At 41.8% G+C, this 11,798-nt stretch overlaps 1 protein-coding gene across 1 annotated transcript in view; it reads right to left on the bottom strand.

Annotated features, from left to right (window-relative positions):
• Positions 1–47: 47 nt before the first annotated feature.
• Positions 48–11,798, bottom strand: part of RNF144A (ring finger protein 144A) — a 34,590-nt gene continuing 22,839 nt past the window's right edge. The window contains exons 4-7 of the mRNA XM_024201783.3: positions 11,342–11,549; positions 8,458–8,605; positions 6,509–6,598; positions 48–2,191 (exon numbers count right to left, since the gene is read on the bottom strand). Of these exons, the coding sequence (XP_024057551.1) occupies positions 2,060–2,191; positions 6,509–6,598; positions 8,458–8,605; positions 11,342–11,549 (578 nt within the window). The 3' untranslated portion in view covers positions 48–2,059. The remainder of the gene's footprint in view (positions 2,192–6,508; positions 6,599–8,457; positions 8,606–11,341; positions 11,550–11,798) is intronic.

Here is an 11,798-nt window from a genome sequence, read left to right as displayed (position 1 = left end):
ACGAAAGCTTATGCTCTAATAAATTTGTTAGTCTCTAAGGTGCCACAAGTACTCCTGTTCTTTTTGCGAATACAGACTAACACGGCTGCTACTCTGAAACCTTTAAAAGGTTGAACATCTTAAGACAAAAACAATTTCTGGATCTCCTGCAAGCATTTCTCATTTAGCCAGTTTAAAATACTAATATTTTTTAAAATCAAGAATATTGAGGTTGGACAGAGGAGAAAATCTTCAAAAGTACCTAGGTGATTTAGGAATCTATTTCCCATTTTCAAAAGTGATTTATGCCCTTAAGAGTTTACGTCTCACTGAAAGTCAATGGGCTTTTAAAAATTTTACCCTGCAACATTTCTGTTCAAATAATAGATATGCAAACTAAAACTAAACATAAAACAAACAGAACAAACAAACAGTTTTTTTGCTATGTCAGACTGCTGTTATGTTTTGTGGCCTTGATCCTGCCATGTCTTAGGTGGTGAGCCCCACTGACTTTCACATATACACATCACTGCATCATTTCCTACGCCATTATATCTTTACGTTCTCAAACACAGTTTAACTTCCACTAGCATGCTCTGCAGAATAGTGGGCTCCGCTTGGACACAGATCTGCCCATGTGTACCACATTCCATGATCAGGGCCATTACATTACATTTTTGTCAAATTCTTTTGCTGTTTTTGAAGCCTGCATTTACAAAGGGGTCTCTTACAGTTTTCCAAAAAATACTGCAGAAGAGTAATTTCTGTGTATTAATATGTTGATTTGGACATTTTACTACCCTGGAAAACTTACAACATTGTAAATTAAAAAAGAAAAAGAAAATAAAAATGATGCCACATAAGGTAATGTTGGAACAAAACAAACTAATCCTTAAAGAGAAATTTGTTTTGTTTTCTCACAGTATGATTATTTACAGCACATATGGTATGATATGAACTCTGGAAAATGGAGTATATATTGTAAATGGTAGATAGAACTTTCACAAACACCCCAGGCGCTTTTACTACAAACTATAAGGATGTCTAGTACTTTTCATATATAGTAAAGACAGGAATCGTTGCTGAGCCGAGAATCTGCTGATAAGCAGGATAAGTCCTGCAATTTTTTTTCAATACCTGCCTTTAAGACAGAAGCGAGCTATCTTGAACTTCCAAATATTCAATAGCACAGATATTTACACATTTGGTTTAATCAGGATTTTTTAATATATAAATAAAAGATTGAGATACCTGGATTAGAAGGTATGTAGCCCTGTAAGTGTACCAGACCCCTTAATAACAGCAAAAATTAACCATTCAGAAAAAGACTGGTGATCCAGTGGTAATCAATACCAACTATACATTTTTAAAAGAATCTTGATTAGGTAGCAGGTTTGTGACACCACTCAACCTTGCAGCTTTCATATATTTATTTTTTAAACTGTAGTTTTTAATTGAACAAATAGCATGTAAAACTTCCTAAAATTCCTGGAAGGCAGCAATTCCAGCTGTACCCTTCCCAAAATTCAAGAAAGGCATATGATGGCCAATATGCACCTTATTGATTTCCATTATCCTTGGAAAAATAAGTACTAAAGAGGTTTTTGCCATTGCAATATTAATAAAAACACAGTTGTGATAAACAGATATATTAAAGCCACATTTAAATGATAGGTGACTCAAATAGGAATATGAATAAGACACCTCATTTTGATGCAACTATATATGTGAAAAAATTAGATTTGATTCATTTTTAGGTTGTTTTGCTGATGTAACATAGCACCGTTCCTAGTCCACCAATATAGCCTTTGTGGGCAACATGAAACCATTACTTTTATCTAGAGTATCTTCACCTCTTAATTTCAGACACTTATTTTGTTCCACAACATCCTCTAAACACCTGACTTGTCTTCCACTACTTTACCTGACTATTAGTACTTGGTCTATGTAACTGTACTAACAACAGTTCCTGAAATCATGGCACTGTCACAGAAAAGCAGGATGGGGGAAGTAAGGCTACAACAATGTAAGTGCAAGAGGGGGAAAAATATGGGTGTGAGGAGTCCCATCTTCTCATGATCTAGGTAGGTAGAGGGTCATCATCTCCTTTATTACATTTGCACTTGCAGCAAAGGACAAATGGGGTAGCAAGTAAAAGGAAAGGCGAGGCCACTAATAGCAGTAGACCAAATCCCGCAAAGATTCCCACCACCTGAAAAAACAATGGAAAAATGACATGTGTCAGTACTGCAATTGGCACTGCAGGGTTCAAATTCTGCTCCAACACAAAGTCAATGCACTAGGGGAGAAGTCAATTGCAAGACTCCCACTGATTTCAATAGAGCCAGGATTTCACCATAGTTGTACATCACAGAAGATTTTTGTGTTTAATAAAATGTATATAACTACATTAAGTTAACTATATTATATAACTAAGTTAACAGATGATTACTAATTTTCAGAATGGGAGAATGGTAGCAGGCTCTAATCTTGAGAAAATAGTTACTAGACTGCAATGGCCCTTTTCCCCTGTATCAGTCTGAATTCACATCATGTCACCTACAAATTTCAATAGTGCACGCATGCATGCGTTCACACACCCTAGATTAAGCAGATGTTAATTTGCACTGAACAAAAAGACAAGGATGGCTTTCCTATGTCTCCTGCACCTACCCACTCTTATTCAGTGCAAGTGGATAGTTTTACCTTTCTTTCTTTCTTGCTCGATAAAATGTGAATTTTAAGCCTCTAGCATCTGTGGTGTTTGAGGAATTCTGCTGCCGAGGGCAAACATGTTTATATTGGGGAAGTTCCACTGACAGATTCTTACAGGTATTCAAGAAAGGACACTGTTTTCCTTTCAGAGAGCAACTATTTGGACTCAAACAATTTAAAATTCAGCGTGAATTTTAGATATTTCTATAGTACCTATCAGTACACAAGTAGTTATATGAAATGTTGAATGACATTTTAATGTAGTCACATGTTGTTTGCAAGCAGTAACCATGCATTTAAAGTTCCCTTGAAAGATTTAAATCTTTATACAGCTGAGGTTGCTAAGCACTACCTGTGCCAAAACATCTAGAGTTTGAGTTCCTTTATCTTTCCTCTGTCACTGAAATAACCCAATACAATCACCCACACAACTGATAGAAAAAGGGGAAGGTGTTGGTTTTCCTACCAAGGAGCAGTCTCTGGGACTTTGCTCTGAGGCGCCAAACTTTGCATCAGCTTCTGGCTAGCAGGTACATAATACATTTGATCCCCCATCTCTCCCTTCTGATTGCTGAAAGGGAGGAGTATTTTCTCTCCTCCTTTCTACTCTTTCCTCCAACCCCTGAGCTTCCTGGCTGCTACTAGAACGGTAGGGTGATCTCACCATAGTCTACTTCTCCCTCAGCTTCCTGGCTACTGCAAGGTTGTGGGTGGTTCTATTCCTCCCACGGCCTCCTTTTTTTGAGCCCTTCTCCATAAACAGCTCTAGTGCCTGTTGTGGCACAGAGCATTCCCAAGCAGCAACAGAGACTGATTTCTCGTGAGTTTCACTGCTGCCTACAACCTTCCCAACACCAGTAGTGGAAATCGACAGCTTAGGAGCTAGAGGGCTGCTCGAGCCTAATTTTTAAGCCCGACCTGGACGCAATCTATCTGACCCGAGCCTGAGAAATTTGAGTTGTTTTACAATCCAACCCCAACACTTCTCCGCCTCCCCCCCAAATCTGTCACCGATGCTACTGCCTCCAGCTGGTGGGGTCAGTGTGGCCGCTGTGAGCCCCACTTCTGCCAGCCGCTGCTCCCTGATGCACTGGGAGCTCTGTGGAGCAAGAGGCACTGCATCTTACTAGTGCACTCATCCCGCAGCGCACACACTGCAACAAGTTGGCGGTGGCCAGCAGGAGTGAGGCATGCTGCTGCTGCACTGACCCCACGGGCAGGAGAAGGTAATCAGAGGTTACCCGACCCAACCTGAGCCTGAGAGGGTTGGGTTGGGTTGTTTTCTGACCCACCTAACCCCAATCCAACACTTGTAGTTGGGTCCCATCAGTTTTGGGTTGGGTTGCTGGGCTCTTCTCTGAGCAGCAGAAACACTGCACACTTAAGTGAGGCAACTCTGCATTGGTTTTCACTCATTTCACATTTGGAAGGTTACAGGTTTTTCTTAAATTGATGCTAATTGCCTGAGAAAGCTTCCTATGTGCCCTAAGCAAATGAGAGAGTAGATTTTGGAAGGCCTGCTTGCAAGTCATTCAACAAACCCACCAACAATTACTCACAGAATAATTGTGAATAATGAATACCTGGGAAAAATCATCATCTGCTCATTAACAATTGCAATTTGAATGCTAGGGCTCCCTAGGCACTACGGTAATACAAACTATAACACTACTATTGTATTCATTAGGAATTCTTCTCCCAGCTCTCGTCAGATACTAAACATTCTGATTAATTGGCAAATATTTCATTTGCCATAGTGTAAAAAATATACTCTAAACCTAAATTAACAGGCTTATTGATACCTTCTCTACCAGGGACTATTTTTCTTCCTGAACACTGTGGATTTCTTTTTGCAATTTCCTTTATCCAGCTATTTTTTATTCCAGGGCTGAAAATCAATACTGAGTTCAGCAGGTGGCGCTGCTGAACAAAACTAAGTTTGAGGAGTGAAGTGCACACTGCTTTATTATGTAATATTAGACAAGGATTCTTATTTTAAAATAAAAAGCTTAGCTGCGGCTCTCCAGAGACACCAATCTCAAATTTCTCTGTCCTAATATTTTTATTTTTTGCCAAAGACAATTACTTTAAATTATCACATTATAAGTACCTTTCCCCACATATCCCTGTGTCAGACAGGCAGCTAATCTGATGCGTCTGCGCTTAATGTCTTTGGGGCACCTGCTGACACTGAAGGGTGAAAGCAAAGCCTAGATTCTTCCCTGAGCTTCCTTTAAATGCTACTGAGCTGCAGCCCATACTGATCTTTGGCGATAGCACATACTCAAGTAGCCATGTGCAATCTTCTCAGTGTGCACTATGGGGCACCATTAGCTGAGCAGAGCCAAGGTAAAATTTAACAATATAGTAGACTGGCAAACAGTGCTCTTTACAATCAAACAGGAGGCCAGCTTACATTTTCCTTTCAGCTCAGATATGCCAGTCAGTGAATTTATCCAGGATTTTTAAGATCAGGTCAACAGGTTGTCTGGTGAGAATCAGTGATACATTTTCCACTGGGTGGACTCAGCTGCTATTGAACAGTAGGCTATTTCCTAGCATGTGTAATGTCTAGAAGTGATTTTTGCACTGGAAGTACAACACTTTGCATTACAGCACCATGCCTTTCACTTTGATGTTATGTTATGCTCCTCTTGGGTAATACTCCAAGAATGCTTAACATAAGGGCCCCCATCCTGCAAACACTAGCAATCGTAGTGCTCACTAACCTGGCTTCAATGGGAATTCTCAGAATATCAAAATATCAAAAGTCCCCCAAATTTGGGATTGAGCGTGACAGCTCTTGTATGTCATCCAATTAACAGGTGCTCATGCTACATTTCTTGACACCTCAGTTTTTCTAATTAGCAATGCCAGCAACATCAGTCATGTAACCAATTACACCATAGTGCAGTGTAATAATCATTACAATGATAGAAGAAATAGACATGGGCATTCTATTTGTAACAAGAGTTCTTTTCATTCAAAATCCGCCTGTTTTAGAGTTCACTAAACTTCAGCAAATGTGGGGCAATTTTACAAATCCTTTTAATGCAATTTTGTCTCAAATATTTTCTATTCTATTTATAAAAATAAAAAAGCTACTTTCACTGAAGCAGTCCCCTAAGAAGAGAGAGGATAGTGCGCGGACAACAGCTGAGCTGCCTAGTGGATTACCACAGGGCTAGAAACACAGATGTTCCAAGTTCTAGTCCCACTGCTCACACCCAGCATCAGCATGACAACCGTGAAATGGCTTCTTACAGTCAAGGAACTGTCTCCACTTTTCCCCTGCAGGCTTGCCGGGCCCCCAAGTCACATGCTGCATCCTCCACATTTCTTGAAGCTGATGCAAAAAACAGAGGGCACCTCAGCGAGATATGCCTGTTGCCTGCTTCACTGTGAAACAGGGAGAGACTGACATCTGAAGCAGGTGAAGAAGTGGAGCAGGGTACAAAAATCCTTTGCTCATGATTGGTTCTTTACTGCTTGACTGACACCAGAGGAGGGAATCAACCTAGTGTCCATGCAGACTCAGCAAACCAGGGACAACTTTATACTAATAAACTCAACCAGTCCTCACCCAGACATGTCAGTTAGGAGTCAAAATCCAGGATGGAGCCTGACTTCGTGTTATTCCTTTGTTAATGTCTATCCTTGTACCACAATGCCCTTCCCTCAACTACTGAATGGTTAAGACACTTTGACTCACATGCTTGATTTGATCTCTTTGTAGATACAACTGAGAGAGAGAGAGAGAAAGAAACCATTTTACTGTGAACATTTATGAAGTTTTAAAAAGCTCTGCACCTACTTGTGTTCTGTGCCAGATAACAGATGCCCTGGAGTGACCTAACTTGTTTCGACAAGGTCCTTTGTCATAATGTATAAGGAGGAAATCATCCTATGAAACATTAAACAGAAACATTAGCAATTAATAAAGAGTCTCTTTTCCTTCAAGATGGTGCAGATAGTGGCAGCAAAATAACAAAATATTACAGAGGAGAGCAAGTTTGAAGATCCCTGCAAAGCACTGAATATGAAAAGAAAAGTTTCAGAGTGGAAAACCAACTGAAATTAAATTTGTATTCTTGCATGGGTCAGCGCTGAACAGCCCTTCCCAGAGTTGCTCCCCACCAGGTTACTATGGAAGTGATTTCATAAGATGGAACATAATACAAATAAAGCACGTGTTGGTAATAAAGAGAATGAATTGTGCTGTGCCTGGAGGAAAAGCCAATGCAGATCAGAGTAAAGCACTGTGGGAACCTTTCAGCAAGATGACAACAGTAATAAACAAAAAAATGAAGAACTAATATCTCTATTTTCATGTCTTTTAGATTTCCATGCACATCAAGTTAATATTGTACTCCCCCTTCTTTTTCCCTATTTGATATCAGATCATGTGGATTTCCCTGTCTAGCAAAGCTACTGGGTCTCAAGTGCAGCTAAGAATCCTTTTTCTCAGGAAATAAAATGTCCTATCTTCTAACCAGGGAATGAACTGAAAGGAAAAGTGAAATCATATGGATAAAAACATTTTCAAACCTGATTGCTTACCGTCAAGCACCTTAATAAACAGACTGGTTTTCATAGGTGCTGTGCACCCACAATTGGAGTCAATAGAGTAGTTAGTGCTCATCACTTCTGAAAACCAACCTGCTTATTTAAATGCCTAAATAGGAGTTTAGGCAACAGAATTTGAAAATACTGGCCATGCTAGGTATAGAACATGGGAAGAGGAAAGCTACTTCTTGGATCCCAAGCCTCTCAAATGTGGCACTTATTTTGCAGCTGGGAAAGCAAACCAAGGCAGATATCTACCCAGTTCTACAGATCTGGACTGGTCACACTTCAGTACAGCAACCAACGCAGGCACAGGGGACCTCTAATTTTAACTAAGTATGGGAGTACCCATGATTTAAAACTTAACCGTAAGGCACTCAAACATAACAATTGCAGGATTTGGAATAGTTAGGGAACATTTTTGGGACATGAAACATTTCCTCTGCCATTGTTAACTACACTTTGCAATAAAACGTTTCCTTGGCTAATATGTGGAAACAGATGTAGCATATTCTATATACTCCAGTGCTTGGGCACAATAAGATATTGGCTTGTTTGTTCTTCATACATCAGTTCACTGGCTTTTTCTCTTACTTTGTCCTGAATAACCAAAACAAATCAACATCAAGAAACAACTCTCACTACTGAAGTTCAGCACTAAAATGAATACTGGCACTCTACATGGGATTCTGTATTTAGGGCTACCTTACACTATTATGCAGAGCAGAAAGAAATACAAATATATTCATCCTGCAAACACTCTTTAGAATATAAATTCTTTAGGAAGGAGCTGTCTGATTTGTGTGTAAATGGTACAGTATTCAACACAAAGTGAGAAACAAACTATGTAGCTGCCACATGGAGATGACAAAGGAAGAATAATTTTCATCAAATTTCAAATTACACTAACTTCTTTCCATCTCATTTATGCAAAGGGTGAACAGCACAACAGCTCTTCAGGTGGGGCAAATAAGATCAAGTGCACAAGTACCATCAAGTAACCAGCTAAGATCCAGCTCTGCCCTTGCCCATGCATTTTAGCAGAGAAATAGGTGCTAACAGTAGTGTTACAAAAGGTTCAGAAGAAACACAGAATGTGAAAGAGCAGCTAGTGAGGATATCCATAGGACAGTCTTAAGTCAGCATAACAAACTTGTAAGCTTACAATGTCCACCGAAGCACGCAGTGTATACTCACATCAAGAGATTCCAGACAGTACCAGCAAAAGGCATGTTTGCAGTTTTTACACATCATTTGGGCACAACCCTCATCTCGCTCGATATAAACTTTGCACTTTGGACAGCGTTTGATGGGAGCATCATCATCTTCCATTTTATACATAGAACTGTGGGAAGACATTTGCAGAAGTTTATAAGGTGTGTACCCGTGCGTGTCTGAAGCAAAAATAACATCCTAATTGAAAAAAATCTGGGTTTGCATTTTAGTTTTGTTATCCGCTTTCTTTTGTTTTGTTGTTAAGTACCTGGAAAGCAGCTCTAGTACAACAATTAATTTTTATAGTGCCTATCAAACAGCTATGCACTTACCAGACAAAACACATTTCTCTCATCTACCAATTGTTTTCTGTGACCTGGTGACATCAGTGTGTACAATGCTCTCAGCTGTCAGCTGAGCACGTGGGAACCAATCTGGAGTCAGGTTTTTACATGCCTAGTCCATCTGCCTTTCTCCTCCTCTTTTGTTTCTTATGGGAGAAGGAGAAAGGATCTCAATGTGGATAACAGGGAGGCTGACAATGCCCAGCTGAACCAGGCTATGGCCCAGGGGCCTAGGGATTCCCTGGATGAGAAGGCAAAGGGAGAGACTGAGCGTCTCCTGCTTCCATGAGGCTCCTCTCCTAGGACTTCCCCTTCAAGCCAAAGTCCACTGGGTTTTCCTGGATACCCTGTTCCTCCAAGGCTTGCCTCCTCTGTCACAGTTCAGGGCAACTGCATCTGCAATTCCCCTCTGTGATCCACTGAGAGCACCTACTTAAAAGCTCCCAGTTCCTCAGCTGTCACTCTCTTGGGTAGACTCCAGCCTAACCAGGGTTTTTCCAGGCTGCACAGTTCCCTGCCTACACTGTGATTTCCCCAGCAAGCCAGACTGCCTAAATAGGCCAGCATCTGCTTTCTCTCCGAAGGACAGGAAGAGAGGAATTGCCCCCAGTTATGTTACCACACAGCTCTTTATAAACAAGCACATTTATTCTTGCAGTGAAAGCATTATAGAGAAAATATATAAAAACAATAAAAGTTCCTGTATACATGCTAAAAGCTTACCAGGGGTCACCCCTCAGTTGGCCAAAGTCCTTCCAAACTCTCCCAGGAAGGATTGGCCCCACCCCATTCCAACAGTAGATCCTGTCCATTTGCTGGATCAGAAAGAAGGTCCTGAGTCTGTTTAAACTCAGGGTATTTATCCTTTTCTTTGTCTCTTGATCTCTGTCCTTTCTTTGTCTCTTGATCTCTGGAGAATCCAGTCTGAACCATCAGATACGAGCCTCTGCAAGTGCTGGCCCCCCTCTGGAGGTGTTACAACCTGAGTGAACTTGCCTCATACCCCCTACTGTTCTTGGTTCCTGGAGGAGATGTGGTCACTCTCCCGCAGGGAATTACATGCAATCCCTGGCCCACAACAATACATAAACTTCATACAGTAAGATCTCCCCAGAAATATTGCAGGAAATTGCCTTATCTCTCATATTCCCTCTCTCCAGTGCTGGCAAGGAGCTGCTGAATCGTAGTGCAAACACCTGGTTCACAGTGCTGCTTCTCAATCTCACTCCTGCCTGCAGTACCAACACACAAAAGTGGAGGTTCACGCCACATGGAATGGGTCCATGTCAAGGAGCAGGAGTGAGAGGGCATTTAAGGAGCATTTTTTCTTCCCTGATTTCCTGGAAGAGTCTTCAAGCTCCACGTGCTCAGTGAAGGCTTTAGGACTCTGTAAGGTCTGGAAAAAAGCATGGTGCCTCAGACAAAGGTGTTGACAGCACCTACTCCAATGGGAGGCAGGAGAACAACAGAGGAGGATTCCCAGCCTGTAGGATGATGAGAGGTGGGGAGGGGACTGAACAAAGTCCTGACTCCAGATTGGTTACTACTTCCTGACCGATAGATCAGAGGAGACACACATCCGTGACAACCACACCATAGGGAAACGTTTTGAACACACAAATTACATTTGTCATTCCCAGCACGTGCTGGCACAAACTGCTGCTGGGACAATGGTTGCCAGCAAGTTGCAAGGACAACCGCCAAATGTTCTAAACCTACAGAAAAGAAACACAAATCAAGCAAAATGCTGAGCAAAACATATTGAGGAATTGAGAACAAGAGCAACCTAGCCAGTCAGCTGTCACTACAAGATAGAGGGGGAGAGGCAGTCTTGAGAATAGCCAAGTCCCAGACCATTCATGGCTTTAACGATCGTGACCAACATCTTGAATTGCTACAAGAAGTGAACAGGGAAACAGGGATGAAGCCTGAGCACAGGTGTTATGTACACACAGTGACCTGCCCTATTCAGGTGGGCAGCTGCATTCTCTAGCTGTGGAAATTGCTAACTGGTCTTCTAATGCTGCCTTCAACAGGGCTCAAGAATCACTCCCTCGCTCCTGGAAGAGCAGCAGTCATGGTGCAACTGACAGAGGCCTCCTAAAATAGCCAATCAGAATCAACCAACCCTCAAGCCCCTGGAACAGCAGCAGCAGTGGGGGTATGGGGGACCTGAGGTGGCTGAATGTGTCATTGGCATCAATGGAACAACAGATGGAACAGATAGATGGGCAAGCAGAGCTGCAGATGATGCCAGGAGCCTGGGTCGTCCCTCTGTGCTGGCTCCACCTGCTCCCTGATGGTGGTGGTGGGGCAGCCAAGCCACCAAGGGAGCCATCACCATCCATCTCTGTATCGATCACAGTGTCTTAAAAGAAAAGGATTGGAATGGCTGCTGAGGACAATCGCTTAAAAAACAAACAGGAGAAAATGGCCTCTTGACTGGAGATGAGGTTATATTCCTCTTGTTACGCATCAAGTAGATCTGTGCTGCTGCCACTGGGCAAGTTACAGTACTGTACCTTGTTTCTCCTGGGAGGAAGGTGATTGGCATATTCTCTTGACAGCCTTGTCCTGGATGCCAATTGGATTTACAAGATGAGCAGAACTCTATGTCACAAGCTTTGCATTGGACCAGCTGGGGATTTTGAGGCCCTGATTCTTGTAGTTGGCAAACTGCCTGGCAGGCAGAAGATGGACACCAAGTCCGACATGGATCCAAAAGCACTTCTGCAAAAGAGTATAAAATAACCAGAATCAATGACAGCTACAGGACTGTCTTTTAATGATATACGGCTTAAGAATGCTCACATGCTCAGATTGCTCATCAGACCAGCTGTTTTCAAAAGAGGCCTCCAGTTTTGTTTGCCCAGTCTGGCACACTTATGGCCTGATTTGCAGATGTATTCAGCATCAGAGATATCTAAAATTAGAGACCACTTTTGCAAATGTGGGCCTACCTTCCTAACAGTGCACTTC

The sequence above is a fragment of the Terrapene carolina genome, unplaced genomic scaffold (genome assembly GCF_002925995.2).
Source record: "Terrapene carolina triunguis isolate 2854851 unplaced genomic scaffold, T_m_triunguis-2.0 Scaffold42, whole genome shotgun sequence".
NCBI lineage: Eukaryota > Metazoa > Chordata > Testudines > Emydidae > Terrapene > Terrapene triunguis.
This window is presented reverse-complemented; position numbering and strand designations above follow the sequence as displayed.